This window comes from Elephas maximus, chromosome 9 (assembly GCF_024166365.1).
Source record: "Elephas maximus indicus isolate mEleMax1 chromosome 9, mEleMax1 primary haplotype, whole genome shotgun sequence".
Lineage (NCBI taxonomy): Eukaryota > Metazoa > Chordata > Mammalia > Proboscidea > Elephantidae > Elephas > Elephas maximus.
Genome location: NC_064827.1, coordinates 63,381,332 through 63,397,969, shown reverse-complemented (window position 1 = coordinate 63,397,969; position 16,638 = coordinate 63,381,332). Strand labels below are relative to the sequence as shown.

General features: G+C 53.5%; 1 protein-coding gene across 7 annotated transcripts in view; it reads right to left on the bottom strand.

Annotated features, from left to right (window-relative positions):
- Window positions 1-11,795, bottom strand: part of COL27A1 (collagen type XXVII alpha 1 chain) — a 167,206-nt gene extending 155,411 nt beyond the window's left edge. For 6 of the 7 annotated variants that reach the window (XM_049895040.1, XM_049895044.1, XM_049895043.1 and 3 more), the window contains exons 1-2: window positions 10,020-10,186; window positions 3,394-3,464 (exon numbers count right to left, since the gene is read on the bottom strand). In XM_049895040.1, coding sequence (XP_049750997.1) covers window positions 3,394-3,464; window positions 10,020-10,078 — 130 coding nt within the window. In that variant the 5' untranslated portion in view covers window positions 10,079-10,186. Of the gene's footprint in view, window positions 1-3,393; window positions 3,465-10,019; window positions 10,187-11,719 lie in introns of those variants that run through there. The other variant, XM_049895041.1, reaches the window with a different exon arrangement.
- Between the last annotated feature and the right edge of the window lie 4,843 nt (window positions 11,796-16,638).

Here is a 16,638-nt window from a genome sequence, read left to right as displayed (position 1 = left end):
AGAATAAACTTCTCTTTGTTAAAGCCATCCACTTGTGGTGTTTCTGTTATAACAACACTAGATGACTAAGACAGTTACCCACGGTGGACAGGTTTCAGTGGAGCTTCGAGACTAAGACAGACTAGGAAGAAAAGCCTGGCAATCTATTTCCAAAAATTAGCTGATAAAAACCCTATGGATATCAACAGTATAGTATCCAAAATAGTGCTGGAAGATGAGCCCTCTAGACTGGACGGCACTCAAAGTACACGGTGGCCACAACAATGGACTCAAGCATACAAATGATCGTGAAGATGGCACAGGACCAGACGACATTTCGTTCTGTTGTTCATGGGGTTGCCATGAGTCACAGCTGACTCGCCGGCAGCGGACAACACTACTAAAAATAATGATAATTACCAAATTAGTGCTAGGAGTTTTAGAGTCTCCACAACCTATGACTTGTTTCCCTTCTCTCTTCTTCAAACACTGGCTCCTCCAGGAAGCTGTGCCATAAGTGAGGGACCATGGTGACCGCTCTGGAAGTGTCACCAGAGCTTGGTTAGGATGTCCAGGTAGAACCAACGCAGTCCCCTTGCCATCCTTGAGCTCTCTCTTGGGCAGGAGCAGGCTAGGGGAGCCGCAATCCACACAGCAGGGAGGTGACACTTCCGCTGACTCCTCCTCCCTCTTTGCCTTTGTGGAGGACAGGGGAAGTAATCAAGGCATCCCCACAACCTCTGTCCTCTGGCAGGGTGTTTGGACATCTGACCGTGATCCGGGCAGGTCATATCTGCCCAGTAATTACAGCTGCACTTGCCAGAGCACAAGGAGGGCTTCCAGGGCATTTATGGAAAGGCTTTCTGATCTTGCCTCTCACCGGGTCACTTGAACTCCTTGAGCTGGCTGAGCTGCCAGTGTCTGCAAAAGCCAGCTCCCTCTCTCCATCCCAGCAGGAAGAAGCCAGCTCTTGGGTCAAATTCTAGGCCCTCCCTTGAGCAAAGCAGCCAAGCCCAGTGCTGAATGCTCTCTCCCTTATCACCTGGGGCGAGGTGTGCACTAGGGAAGGGGCGCTTTGGGCTGAATGCAGCACTTGGCACTTAGGAGACCTCAGTGGACAACTGTGGAATGGATGGGCAGATGGATGGATGAATGGACGGATGGACAGATAGATGGGCTGGGGGAGAACTGAGAACCTGGGTGCTGGCAACATGGCATCACAGTTCCTGCCACAGCAGGCTTAGAAGTCAGAAGGCAGTACTTTAGAGCCCAATAAGAACCACCCATGAGCCTCTGAGACTCAGTTTCCTCTGTTGTAAAATAGGGCTAAGAAGAGTGCCCACATTATAGCATTGCTGGGAGGATGAAATGGTCATCTTCCTCATTATCCACACCCAAGCCCTACACAAGTAACTGTGGGGAGGGGGGGCGGGTTTCCTCCTGACCTGTGGACCTCCGTGTCCCCGTCTGTAAGACAAAGGAGCAAAAGCAGACCCCCAAGACAGCCACAAAGTGCTTACAACGTTGTAAGAATTCTAGAGGTCCAGGTGGCTGTTTCAGGTTGGCTTGGGGTGAAGGCTCTTATCCTCCGCCACCCCCACCCCAGGACACAAGGGCCTTCCATCTTCCCCTCAGATCCCTCCTTCCCACCTTTCTTCCTACCCCGGTCTGTCTGCAGGTTTTATACTAAAGTAGACCGCTGCTTAAGAATTCTCTTAACAGTATTATATCTTCTATGCTTTAATCGCAGAAACCCCCCACTTATCATAAAATATTATTCACTGTAAATAACTTTAAAAGTGGAAGGAACCACTTGGATGAGGGAGGGATGAGAGCAGGAAGCCACGCCCCTGCCCAGGCCTGTACACATCTCTCCCCACAGATTCATTTACAACTGGCTTGCAGCTAGCTGCCCACCCAGGGAAAATCCCAACTGCACAGGCCAGGAGGCACCCATCCTATCTGACTGGACTCCAAAGCTGAGGGCCTCTGGGCCAGCCAATCTCCAGTGCCTCTCCCCACCCCACCCCACCCCACCACACAGACTGTCTGCAGCCAAGGAGCAAAACCCCAAACTCTGATATCTACAGCTGGCAGAGATCATCAGCACTGAGCTTCTGTGAGGCTCTGGCCACTGTGGGCCCCAGGGAAGAGGGAAGTGCTGTTCTTGCCCAAGGTTTAAGGTTAATAAAATATTTAACAATACTAATAATAAACTAATATTTACTGAGCACCTGCTATACACCAAGTGCTTTACACACATTATCTCACTTGATTCTCTCAACAACCTCCAAAGCAGGTACTGTTTATTATCCCCATTTTATAGATGAGGAAACTGAAAGTTAAATGTAATGACTTGCCCAAAGTCATACAGCTTGTAAAAGACACAGCTGGGATTTGAACCCATGCTGACTGGGTTCAAATCTTAATCACTACGCTATACTGCTGAAACCACTCATATTCTATCCTGAAGCCAGCTAGTTGCAATGCAGGGTGGAGACATATTCAGAACCTCCCCAGGGGCAAGGAGATATGGGACAGGGGAGTGAATCAGCCCCAGTGCCAAGATGGAAGAACCCAGCCAGCTGGCCCCAGCAAGATCTCCTTATTACATAAACCTGGCTCCACGAAGCTCCTGCCTCTCCCCAACCCCCCAGTGCCTGACTCAGGACTCTGGACAGCTGTTCACCTACTTTGTAGAGGAAACAGCAAGCTTGGAAAATCTGACACTTGCACAAAACGTTGTGGGGCAGCAGCAGTCTCTTCCGGCATGGCCCTGCCATCCCAGGGGCCCAATCAATGCCTAGCAGCAGGTCAGGCCACAGAGGCTCCGAGTGCCCTGCTGTCTGCCCCTGCTCCTGGCTGGGTGTGGGGAGCAGGGGGAAGGGCGGCTATTTTAAGAGGCATTGCGGCCACCTGACAAACAGATGTGGGAGAGGTTTCCATTTCCATTGGCAGCGGTGTAACCAGCCCTCTACCGCCCAGCCCCCTGGACAGCTCCTCCAGGTTGGAGGGAAAGCAGGATCTCAGGGAAGAGGAGGGCAGGGACACAGGCTTGGGCAGCTACAGTTGTGGTCTTAGCAGTCCCTCTTGGCAGTCCCGGAGTACCCATTTAATGTATGGGGAAAACTGAGGCTTATTGAACCAAAGTGTCTTAATCAAATTCTGCCCCAGACAGGAGCTGAAAGATCACCCTTCTCCATTTCTGCACTGGGCCCTTCCTACCCATATCAAAACTTCCAATGTTATTCTTTCAAGTCCAAAGAGAATATGTCAGTGATCAGCTCCATTCTACTGATGGGAAAACTGAGGCATTAAGTTCCACTAGGAGCATGGATATCTGCTGTCCCGGAGTACTCTGGCCCCTTCTGTCCTCCCTTGCCTCCCCTCCGAACAAAGAGAAGAGAGAATTACCTTCAGGAGTTCCTTGGGTGGAGGCCAGGTGACAGGCAAACGAGACTATGATCCAGGCAAAGAGAAACCCCCTAGAGACAAGGAGACACAAGTATCAGCTTCCACCCTTCGGGCCCAGGTCCAGCTGAGGGGGGAGGGGGATGAGAGCAGGACTGGCTGACCCAGCCCCATCCCACCTCAGCCTCGCCCATGGAAGGACAGAAGGAGGTGCAGGGCTGTCAGATCCTATCAGAGCAGCCCACACACCCAGGCCTCCAGGCATAGCCTCTCTGGACAGGACCTGCTTACTCAGTACAAACACAACCACTTTCCCCCTCCAGCACTCACAACGCACTTTTTACAGCTCAATAAGTCAAGCTCACAGAGCAGGAAGCAGTGGGGAGAAGAGACCCACTGTCCAGCTCAAAATCTGGTGACCCACTGGGCAACAAGGGCAAGGCCCTCTCCCTCTTAGGGCCTCAGTCTCCCTATCTGTACAATGGCCTCATGATCTTGAGACCCTTCCAGGGCCCTAGGCAATGGGCTGCAGGGCCAGGGCCAAAAGGTCAGCGGGGAGACCAGGCTGGCCTGCTTAGATGACCAGCCTCCTGAAAAGGCAGGAGAGATGAGAAGTCACTTTGCAGACCCAAGGCAGGGACGGGGAGAAGACCCCTTAACCAGGACCAGGACTGCGTGAGGGAAGCTGCCCACCTGGCTTTATCCCGACAGGAAATTGGAGGAGAGGAAACAGAGGTGACAGATGCAGAGTCAGGCTGACTCAGGCGCAAACCTGGCCCTTTGCTTACCAGCTGTGTAGCCCTAGACAAGCCACTCGACCTCACTGAGCCCGTGTCCTCTTCCGCACACAGGCTGACACTCCCTATCTTGTAGGACAGACGTTAGGATTAAATGGGCCCATGCTTGTCAAGGGTTAAACCTGGCACCAGCCCCAGAAGTGCTGCATAGAAGGCCCCTGCTGCCCCCCGCACTCTGGGGCCAAGAAGGGTTAATGCTCTGCCCAGTGGCTCCTGCCAAGATGAGCAGAGGCAGCTATCCGATCCGATTTCATCTTCCTGCGGGAGCAGCCACCGCTGACACCCGAAGCCACCCGGAGCATCTGATCCCCAGGCGGGCAGAGGGGAGGGCGGCACGTGGCCAGAATGCAGACAGAGAGAGCAGCACCAGGCGGACGGTGCGGGCTACGGCTAGGACAGACAGGCCAGGGCTCCTCTCCCAAGAGGGGAACTAGGATGCTGGGGGGGCGGGAGGCGGGCGGGACAGGAGGGTGCTCCTGGAGAATCAGGTAATCCAGGAAAAGCATCAGTCAGGGTTGGTGTCTGGGGCGCTGGGTTCTTCGGAAGCTCCCTGCAGGCCTTAGAGGACAAGCTCAAACCTTTTGTTGCCCTCCCCTATTTTCAAATTCAATAGCAATTATAATCAATAATAATCCTGGCCTGGGCACTGTGGAAGACATCGGTGGTTATCTACCCTCAGCCACCCCCACTTCATGCTTGCTCAGGTGGGCATGGACTTCAGAGGATTTCAGATGCATCTGGAGAGGTCTACAGCAATGCTGGTATTTCCATTCGCCATGTCAGTGAACGGTTTCGGCATAGGTATGTGACCTGAATCTGGCCAATGAGATGTGAAGGATGACTGTCAGGAACTCCAAGGAAAGTGCTTCAAAAGGACAGAGAGAACGTTTTCTTCTGGCCCCTGTTTGCTGTTGAGCGAGAATGTAGTACCTGGAGCTGCTGCAGCCATCTTGTGCACTGAGGTGACTATGCCCAGAACTGCTGCGAACTTGCAGAGGTTGACAGAACAGAAAGATAGAAAGAATCTGGGTGTTTGACACCGTGGAGATGCTGAATTAACAAATCCTGGTGCTGCTCTTCCATGAGGACTCTTGATATGAGAGGTAAAAACCTTCTTTGTTGTTTAAGCCATGTTGAGTTCAGTCTTCAGTGATTTGCAGCATGAGGCAAACTTGCTGAAATAGCACTCAAATGCTGATGGCGGTCCTTCGAAAGCCTTCTCCAGCCAGCCTGTGTGTCTTTGCACATGCTGCTGCCATGTCCAGACACTGCCTGGACAGTTCCCACACATCTGTTAGATCCCAGCTTGGATGTCACCTCCCCTATCCAGCCACACATACCCCACCACAGCAGGTAGAGCATGTGTGATCACTATCTATTTCCCTTCCTAGACTAAGTCTTTGAAAGACAGGGACCATGTCCATTTTGCCTTGTATTCCCAGCATCAGTATATTTTATATCAGTATATTCCCAGTTTCAGTATATTTTTGCTGAGCCGATGAGTATTACCCAGTATTTCAGGACTCTGGACTTTAAAATGTGTCTCCCTTACTCCAGCAGGCTTTTTCCAGCACTGCTCCCTCCTCATTCTCTCTAATCTTCTGCCATTCTGTGAGAGTGCCTTTTTCACAGGGCCGGTCCCGCCTTGCCTCTGCAGGCCTCACCTCCAGCCTACCACCAGCAACAACTAACAGTCAGAGTGGCTAGCTGCCCTGGGGTTGCTGGAGAGGACAGAGGCTGCCCTCCCTGGCATGACCTGCCCACCCAAAGCATAACCTGCCCACCTCTATCTTCCCTGGAGAGATCTAATAGGCAGCTTTGTTTAATTTGACAAATGGCGGAAATGCAGCCTCCGAAAAAAAAAAAAAACGAGCAGCTAGGTAATTCCTCAGGGTCACCCTGGGTAGGGTCTTGGTTAATAAATTCTTCCGTACTACTTCCCACATCCACCAGGTAGATACTCTAGGAAACTATGGCCAGATAGATTGGGAAAGAGGTGTCTGTTGCATCCCAGTCTGGGTGGTTCTCAGAGCACAGCCGCATACAAAGGCTCTGAGAAGTCCTGCAGTAAAGAAATTGGCTGCGCTTTCTGTCATTCAGCCTTCCCCAAACTTAGAGGACCAGGGAACTCACTTTTCCTCAGAATGCCAGCTAAACCCTCCTCAGAAGACACTGCCATCACTTCATCCTGGCCTTCAGGCACCAGCCCTCGCTCCTCAAGTTCCTCACTGTACTATGTCACAGCCAGCCATCTTAGCGTGTTTCCCAAGCTGATGAAGACAAGCCAGGTGGTGAGGAGAAGGTGCAAGAACCACACGTGTCCTCAGTCAGTTTTTCTGGCTGGTGTGGCTATTCCAAGGTGACTATTCCATAGAGAAAATGAAAGTAAATTACGGGGGAAATATTTTTATTTCCTAAAGGTCAGGAGGAACCCCTGGTGGCACAGTGGTTAAGAGCTACGGCTGCTAACCAAAAGGTGGGCAGTTCAAATCCACCAGGCGCTCCTTGGAAACCCTATCGGGCAGTTCTACTCTGTCCTATAGGGTTGCTATGAGTGGGAATCGACTCGATGGCAACGGGTTTTTTTAAAGGTCAGGAGAAAGACTCGCAGGGGAGATGGGATCAGAATCTTCTCTTCAACGAAGCCTCCTAACACCATAAGTTCTAACTTAAAATTTTCAGCCCTGATGGCCTGTTAGAAAAGTATGCATCCCCCATTCTTTAACCCAGGACAAATGCCACTGGATTTTGTGTGTACTTGACCCATAAACTTCCAAATTACTGAGCACATCAGAGTGGGAGATCCTTGAGATCATCTAAGGTCCTTAGAGATCATCTACGGACCAGAGTCTAGTCCCACCCCTCATTGTAGAGATGGGAAACTCTACCAGAGAGGGCAAGTGACTTGTTCAAAGCCACACAGCCTATCTATGATACACATCATTGCTACCACTTAAAAGACAGTTGTATTCATTTGACTGTCTTCTCTCCCACGAAGAAGAAATCAGAGGCTTGCAGAGACTTCCTGCTTGCCAGAGACCAGCAACCCAGCTTTCACCAACAGGAGCAGAGATGAAGCCTGGAGAGCCAACAAACCATTTAAGCTCCAGGCCTGGAAAGTTGGCTCCTGGAGGGAGGCCCTGCCGAATCGTTTCCTCCCGTTCCAATCCTATTTAGGCTACTGCTAATAACGTTCAGTGCAGACGCTGGATCAAGCTTTGTTCTTCCAGGCTTCTGTTTTTACCGCTGCCTCGTGGGCCTTGGCTCGGTGAACCCAGGGCTCCAGCATGTCGGGAAGACCAGAGCACAGGGGCCAAGGAGGGCAGAAGGCAGCACAGCAGGGGCCACAAGGAAGGGAGCCTGACCTTGGAGACACAGCCTGGCCACACAGCCCTCCAAGAAGGGAACCCAGGTGTTCCTGTCTCCTGCAAAAGGCCTCTCAGCCAGTGCACCAAAAGTGGCTACTCCTGGATAAGTAGGTTGCTAAAGCCAGCTGCTGGCTTAGATGGTTTTTTCTCTGTTCTTGTTACCTGGGAACACCCTGGATCTTGCAGACCCCTGCCATAGCTTGAACTTCACTGAGAGCTCAGAGCTGAGACCCAACAGGCAGCAGAAACACAAAGGAAGGCAGCCCTGTGGCCTGAGAGCTTAGCTGTGCTCCCATGGGAGTAAGCTGGGAAGGGGCTGCCTAGAATGGCAGAGTGATGGACCTGTCCAACCTGCCTCCATGAACTGATGAGGTTCCATGTGCCCAGATGGCAACGCCCAGGCGCCTTTCTTCACACCTTACACCCCCTCCATGGGAACACAGAGAGGTCATCTGGCTGGACAGGATGCAGCCCAGAACTTTCCCGTTGACTCACATACCCATTCAAGACAAAGTGAAGAATAATAAAAATAACAGCTGTCATATATTGAGTACTTACTGCGTGCCAGACGCCGTTCTAAGCCCTTTACAAGCACGATCCCATTCATCCTCAGAAAAACCCTGCTAGCTGGGAAATTAAGATGTCCATTTCGCAGATGAGAAAACCAAGAAGCAGAGAGGTGAGTGGCTTGCCCAAGTTCACAGGGCAGAGCCAGGAATCAGATTCAAGTCTGTCTGATTCTAAGGTCTGTGTCCTTTCTGTCCTGCAACCTGCATCCCACTGATATGTGAGCATCCTCACTGAGACCCCCTACCACCAACTGATGTGACACTTCCGTGTGCCAAGCTGCAGGTGTATCAAGAGGGTCCCAAGACATAGAGATGGGGGAGAGAATATTCCAACAAAGTAACACAGGGAGGGTGTGCTCAGAGAGGGACAGAGGGCAGTCACATTTTGCGGGCAGGTCCCCTTCAGTGCATGCCATCAGGGAGGCTGGTGTCCACGGAGCTGAGCCCAGAGGGACAGCAGGGCATATGGAAGCAGAAAGAGGGAGGGTGTTCTGAATACAGGGAGGAAAGGTGAGGAAGGGAGAGATCAGGGATGTGCCCCATAAACAGCCTCAAGGAGCCTGGTCCCGGAGAGGTATGGGGAGCAAAGCTGAACGGCGCACTGGGGCCAAAGGGCACGGGATCTGGGCAATGGTGGTAAGGGGCCGGGAGGCAGGAGAAGGCAAAGTTTGGGCCCGCTATGGGGTGCTTGCCTGGCACCACTCTTTTGCCCGACCGCTGGCATCTGCCCTGGCACAAGGTCTTCTGGAGAAAATGAGTCAGGCAGCATGCTCATTGGTGCCCTGTGTGTGTGTGTGTTGCGGTGGGGGGTGGGGGAATCTCAGCACGGCAGCTTTTTCCAAGACATTGGGAAGAAGGGGGGCATCATCACCCTGATTCCAGCTCAGAGGGGGCAGGGCATGGTGGGGAGGGTGGAGCTACAGCCCTGACTAGCCTCTGGGGAGTGCCCTCCTGGTCCTGGGTGGGTGCGAAGGGAGCAGGTCCTGTGCATCTCAGGACAATGTGGAGGAGCCACAGTCCACGGGGCCCCAGGGCTGCTCCCAGCCTCGCTCACCCCCAACACCTACACTCAGTGACTTGCTGGGGCAGGAGCTCCCTCTCTTTTACATCTCCAACTCCACAGGCTTGGGATCGGAACCTCTGGCACAGCCCCTCCTTGGATAGTCCCTGCACCCCCCACCTGGGTCTCCACATTTATAGGATGACTGGCTGGGCTTGGCGACCTCCCAGAGCCCTTTCTGCTCTGACATGCTAGCATTCATTTTTTTTTTCTCTCTCTCTCTCTCTCACACATGGGAAAGAGACAGGAAGCGAGACCCCCAAGAGTCAGGGAAGCACTAAGAAACACAGACCCAGACATACTGACATACACACCGAGATTTCCAGAACCATGGGACGTGCAGACACATATTGAAACAGGAGCAAAACTAGACACTTGGAGATCTAGAAATTTGCAGACGGTTCACAAGGACAGAAACCGAGACATACAGGCTCAGGACCTGCAGATACCAAGACACCAGAACACACCAAGACATCGAGAAACGGAGACTCCTCCTCCCCCTGGCATTCAAAAAGTCCCCCTCAGGCACCCGCCGTCGCTTCAGGCGCCACCATCCAGCCCCACTCTCCGACCCTAGGGCTGGCCCCTCACGGACCCTCCCCAGCTCGGCCCCCGTCCCAGCAGGGCTGGGCAGCCCCGGCAGCGCTCGCCAACCTTCGGTGAGGCTGGAGGCGCAGTCCGTGTTAACCCTTGGCTGCCCGCCTCGAGGGGGCGCAGGAAGGGACAGGAAGCTGACGTTCCTCTGGAAGCGTCCAGCGCGGCAGGGAACCCCAGCCCTCCCCGAGGCTGGAGCAGCAGGAAGCTGGGCAGGGGGAGTCCCCGAGTTCGTACTCACCCCCCGCGCGCCGCCGCCGCCGCTGTGCCTCGGGCCCCCCGCGCCGCTCCCGCTCCCATGGCGGGCCCCTACTTCATGCTCCCGAGCCCGGGGGGCAAGTGTGGGCGCGCCCCATGGGGCCGCCAGCCCCCCGCCCCGCCGCGCCAGGCCGGCTCAGAGCGCGCAACCCCCGCGCCCCCAGCGCAGCCCCGCGCCCCGCGGCGCCGGAGCGGGCCTGCAGCGCGGCCGGGGCCCCGCGGGCGCCCGCGCCAGGCCCATGGTCCCAAGAGTCCCGGCGCTGCGCTCGCCCCTGCCTCGCTCTTCTGCTTCCACCGAAAAGGAAGAAGAAGGAGGGAAAAGGGGAATGATCAAACTTTTGAAGGCGAGCTGCTAGCAGTCCCCGGAGGCTGAGCAAGGCCGGGCGAGGGCGCGCGGAGGGCGGTGGAAGCTGCCTCCCCGCCGGCCTGGGGGAGGAGAGGAAAAGGAAGGATTTGGGGGAAATGAAGGCGATTTAAAGTCTCGGCCCGCGGCGGCTCTCCACCTTCCCTCCTCCCTGCTCCGGGCCGCCCTCTGCTGCCCCCTGCTGCCCCCTGCTGGCCGCAGCTGGGGACACAGTCTCCATCAACCCAAGAGAGCCCAGCTGGGACACCACTCCCTTCCGCTGCAAAGATGGGGAAACTGAGATTCACAGAGGAAAGGGTTGGACAAGGCTGCACAGCAGGGTGATCAAAGTTCTGAGATTCAGGACTTCTGGATTGTTAGCCTAGGGGTCCCCAAGTTCGAGGGCAGAGTAGAAGGCAGAAGGAGTTAGATTCTACTCCCGAAACGAACCCGGGAGTTCTAGGGACAGAGCTGGAGCCAGGACTTGGTGCCTGAACGCCAAGGATAACTAGTTGCCCTCCTGCCAACGATGCCCTCCCCTGTCCCCCGCCCTCCCCCCCCCCCCCGCAATCCCCGCCCCACGATTGCCGCTCCCAGGTTCAGAGAGCCCTGGAGAACAGACTTTCCTGGGCACTTAGTGGGGCGGGGCGGGGGGGAGTGTTAAATGTTGGGCATTCTCCTCTTCCCTCTCCCTGCGGTAAGAAATGGGAGTCTTAAGGCCCCCGAAACACGAAAACTAGGCCAAAGGCACTCTCGGATCCCACCCTGGAGCGCAGAACCGCACACCTTGCCCCGCCGCAAACACCCGGGCAAATTCTTAACACCCGAAACCCCAGTAGAAGCCCTGGCACTAGAGGCCCTCTCCATCTCCAGCTCACGGGCAAACAGACTCATACACATTCACTGGTGCACATAAACATTCCCACACACATCCACACTTGTCCCAAACTCAGACACACTCATTCATATGTAGGCATAGCCTCACACTCTTCCTGGGCTCATAGAAAACATACTCTCGCGTGTCTGGGCTCGGGCGCACACCCAGACTCTACACAAGCAGACACACGCACGCGAGTGCTTACACACACACACAAATGCGCACTAGCCTGGTCAGATCCCCTACCTACACACCCGCGCGCACACCGCGCACACTAACCCCCACGGTGCACACACCCCATGTGCACTACTAGGTGCACACAGCCCTCCGCGAGTGCCCACCACAAGCGTGCACATACTCTCTGCAAGTGTACCCCCTCTCCATGTGCACACACCTCTGCGCACACACCTTTGCGCACACACCCCGGTATCCCCAGCGGTCCAGGGAGCCTCTGGGCACTTACTGGGTCCCGAAGTGCGAGGCTGGGCGGTCGGTCCTTCCTCGGGCGCCTAACGGCATTTGTATTCATGGGTCCCCGCAGCCCCGGGCACGGGCGCGGGGGCGGGGGTGCCGGGTCCCCTTCCCTAAATGGGGCGCGGGCGCGCGGAGCGCAGCTGCGCCGGGAGGGGCATGGGCGCTCGGGGCTGAGCCGCCGGGCCGGTCCGCCTGCGCTCCAACTGCGGCCGTTCTGCGTCCTCCGGCTCCGGCGCAGGCTCCGGGCACAGGGGGTGGCTCATAGGTGCTGGGGCCGCGGCGCCCGCCGGGCCTTTTGAAGTCTCCGCTGGGGGCGGGGAGGGGGCGCTGAAGGCGGCCTTTTAAACCACTGCTGCACGCGGGCTCGGCGGAGCGAGGTGTCCGGTTTCAGCAAACTTTAGGAAAAGTCCCAAGCTGGGGCCGGGGTGGGAGGTAAAAAAAAAAAAAAAAAGAAGCCACATAGTTGTGCGCTGCTTCCTGCAGGGGGCAGAGCACCCATGGCTGCCAGGATGGAGGCCCTGAGTGGTGCTGAGACACCCACAGCGGCTGGATGGCCCACAGAGCCTCCTACCCTGCACCCCCAAGTTGAACCTGGGTTCTTAACCTGCACGTGGACGAGCCCCGTGGAGTGCGGGGAACATCCAAAACTGTACACAGACCGTGCCTGCTCCTGCTTTTTCCCGGGAGAGGAACTACGGCGTGCTCAGTTTCTCAGAAGTCTACAGCTGCGTAGGTTAACTCACCGTATAACTCTAGTTGATTTTTATTCATCAGCCTATTTTGTGCCAGACAGATCCTATCCTAATTTAAAATTTCGATATTTTGTTCATTGTGGATTTTCCATTAACTTTTTTGAAATATTGCATTAAAATATTATGTATTTCGGTTTCTGCGTTCTTCTGGCATCCCCAAATATTTTGGGTCCTCATTGACCTCACCCTAGCCAGGCTCTGTGCTGAGCACTACCGTATGTGGGAGGCCCAGTATTATTCCCATGTACATATGAGGAAGCTGAGCTTGGGGAAGATGAAGTAACTTTCCTGAGATCCCTAAACCAGTAAGTGGTGGAGGTGGGATTTGAACCCAGGTAATCTGACTCCAATTTTCTGTATCTGGGCATGACGACCCAAATCTTAGCCTTTAAGGGGTTCTGAGCAGATCCTTGCCAACCTCCCCAGCTTCATGGAAGCTCCAGTCTCCCTGAAGCTTGGACCCAGGCTCTGGACAAGCTGGGCTACTTTGAGGCCTTCGTCCATGCTGTTGCCTCTCAGATGCCTCCTTTTCCTCATTTCTACCTGTTCACAGCCTCTTTGTCCTTCTAGGTGCAACTCAAAGCTTACCAAACTCTGGTTAGCTGCTGTGCCCTGTACCCACGTTGTAGCACACATCACACGGTGTTGTCATTGTCAGATCCAGCTCTGTGCCCCCACGCTCAGCATGGAGCCTGGGCACGAGAGATGCTCAACCCAGTGGTAATTTAAATAAATTTATTCAACTCCTATGGTGCGCAAGTCCCTGTACAGAGCTCTGGGGGACGTGGCTTTTCACTATGGGGCAAGGACAAAGACATTTGCACATGGCTCTGACTTATGGGCGCACATATGTTTGTAACGTGGACAGAACACACATGCAGTAACATGAGTTAGTGAAGAGAGCTGGGATGGGAGACCTCAGACACCTGCCTTGTAAGGGAGTACCCCCTGTAATCGCATAACAATAATATGAGACAAATGTGATAGATATTCAAAAATATAGAGATCAGTTGGATTGTCAAGTAGGCTGAAGAGTAGAGAGAAAACCAGAGAAGGTTTCCAGAAGGAGGTGACATTTGAGTCCTGAAGAGTGTGTTGGATTTAAATATGCAGCCACAGGAGAAGGACATCTCAAGAAGAAGAGTCACAAAAGGCCAGGAGGGTGGGGGTGGGTTTCTGGCAGATTTTGAAGGAGAAATGAGGGGAGCCCAGTGGAGAAGCCACCTGACTCTTCCCACCACACCATGTGGGTGACACCATGCGACTCATTGGCCACAAAGCCATTTCCAGGCAGTGGAATCATTTCCTCAAAGGTCAGGCAGAAGGTCAGTGGCTGAGGCACCAAGGCCTTTTTGAATCTCACCCACAAATCTGAGTATGCGATGATCAGCCCTGCTCCACTGAGAGTAGCCCAAAAGATCCATGGAAAACCCCTGGAGAGTCCATAAAGATTGAGGACACCCTCCCAAGGCATCATTCTCCCCTATCTGGAAGATAGCTGCATCAGACATGATCATCTTCATGGGCTATCTGAACTTGGGAGTCTATGAGTTTGTCATTCAACAATGAATCCAACTTCGTACATAATTATTGAGGACCCACTGGATTTTGCTAGGTTCAAGAGGGAAATGAAGCACATGGCCTTTTAGAAGTTCATGGTCAGCTGGAAAAAGAAGACATGACACTAAAAAGAAATCCAGGGAAGGCATGTTATCTCCGACCTCTGCTGCCTTGGTAAATCCACTCTTTCTGCCAAGTAGGTTCCTGTCACAGAGCCAGTGACAGGGTATGAGAAGTTCTGATGGAAATTGGGTCTAGAAGGCACCAAGTTGCTGCCCTCGCTGTGAAGGGGACCAGGCACTCACTAGCCAGTTCAAAGAAGGCCTGAGACGTGGATGGACAGGATCTCCAGGCCCACACAAACCTTTCAGAGACAAGACAGAAGGATGGAAATTTCTCACCTGGTGTGGACTTTTGGGGGCCACATAGTTTGCCCCTGCCCAGGCAGATCAGCCACAGACCCTCTGCTTTCTGAAGCACATCTGCCTGAAGAGAAGCTCTTTGTCCCAATAGCCTCAATGGCAAATGTATAGTAGGTGCTCAATAAATGTTTATTGTGAATCAATAGGTGAAATCTTAAACCGCAGGGCAGAGGGTTGCCAAATGCCCAGGTATCAATCCCCACTGATTTAGCCACCGAGCATTTTCTGAGGACCCACTGTGTGCCAGGCTATGCTTCCTATTCTTGAAGTGCAATAGTCTGGTGGAGGAGACCATCAAGGAGAGAGACAGCTGGTGAAGGTCAGGAAGTCCTACCTGAAATCATACTTGTTTAGCAGGTACTGCAGAAGCAGGAGGGGAACTCGGGTCCCGTATACTAGTTGCCCAATCTTCCCAATGCTCTGCACTTCTGGGCACACCAGCACAGGTCTTTCTTTAATTTGGGGGCCCCTACACAGTGCATGGAAGCCCTGGTGGCATACGGATTAAGAGCTATGGCTGCTAACCAAAAGGTCAGCAGTTTAAATCTACCAGGTGCTCCTTGGAAACCCTATGGGGCAGTTCTACTCAGTCCTATGGGGTGGCTATGAGTCAGAATTGACTTGACAGCAATGGGTTTGGGCACAGTGCATAGCGTAGAATGTGGACACAGTGCATGTCTAATAGTAGAGCGGTTCATTCCCTGGCGGCTCAGTCAAGACAGAGATGCTGTTAGGCCTTGGGCCCTGAGCTGGGCACTGGTCACAGGCAGGTGAGCTGTAGCCCCTGCTGTGAGGGACTGCCATGCTTACCTTCTGGCACCAGCACAAAGCACAGCACCTGGCATACCTGGAAGTGCTCCATAAATGCTAAATGAGTGAATACATGAATGACAGTGAAGTTCGCCAGATTAGACCAGGTTAACTCATGACCTTCAACTATCAGCAAATATTTGTTGGGCATTTGCCATGTGGCAGACCCAATTTTAGATGACATAGACACACTAATGAACGATCACTGAGCATCTGTCTTCAGAGGAACGGAAAATACACAAACAAATCTGTTATATGATGTCAGATTGTTATTAGAGAGTCACGATGAGGGGGAGGGAAGGCTCTTTTAAGGCTTCTGTGACTAGGTGATGTGTGAGCAAGAACCTGAAAAAAGTGAGGACGGAGCCAGGTTCAGCAGAAGGACCAGAGGGAAGAACAAACGCTAAGAGGCCAGATAGCTTCCAGCTTTTACTTCCTGTAATTACTTAATCAATATGTAGACCATACTTTCAGTCCCTGGGGGCAGGGGCCACTCTGCCCTGCTCACTGCTATATGCCCATTACCTAGGATACAGCATTTCCGTAAAATGAATTAAACTGAACTCCAGGCTGGAGGGAGAGTCAGCCTCCAAAAGTATCAACCCCCACCTCCCCACTCCACACCTCCAGGCAATGCCAGTCCACTCCCTCTCCCGAGAGGAGGTAGCTAGAGCCAGCATCAGCTATCACTAAGGCCCCCCGGTCTCCCAGGGCTTGGGCTCTGCTTCTGAGGGCTATTCATCACTCTGGCCTGGAAGCTGCCAAGACCCCAGAGGCAATCACTACACCACAAAGGGATGAGCTCTGAAGCCAAGACAGCTTCTGAGCCACTGTCAAGGAGGACAGCATTCCCTGGGCACACGGTCCCATCATCTGGACACTCCGGACCATCTCCCCGCTGTCTAGTCTGGGTTTATTTCCTTGAGGCTTGATCAGGTAGAGGAAGACTGTGAGATATCCAAATCCTAGATGTGGGGGTCCCAATAGAAATTCAGACCTGGAACAACCCCTAGAGCCACCTACTTCCTCATCTTACAGATAGGGAAACTAAGGCTCAGAGGCAGGGAGCATCATTTTCTCAAGGTCACACAGAGTCAGTGGTGGGGCTGGGGTGTGAAGACGGGCCTCCCACATTTGTATCTTCTCATCTAACTCAAACCTATGTAACTCATCCTTCGACTCATCCTTAGAAGAATTAGACCGATTTTCCAGATGCAAAAGCTGTGAGCTAGCTACCAAAAAAGACTTGCCCAAGGTCATAAAGTAAGTAGGGGCAGGTCTCTGAATCTCCCTGATAATGTGTCCAGGGCCATTGGCTGTACCAAACAGGCCATTAGTGGTGAGTTTTGAGCCACCTTCAGCAG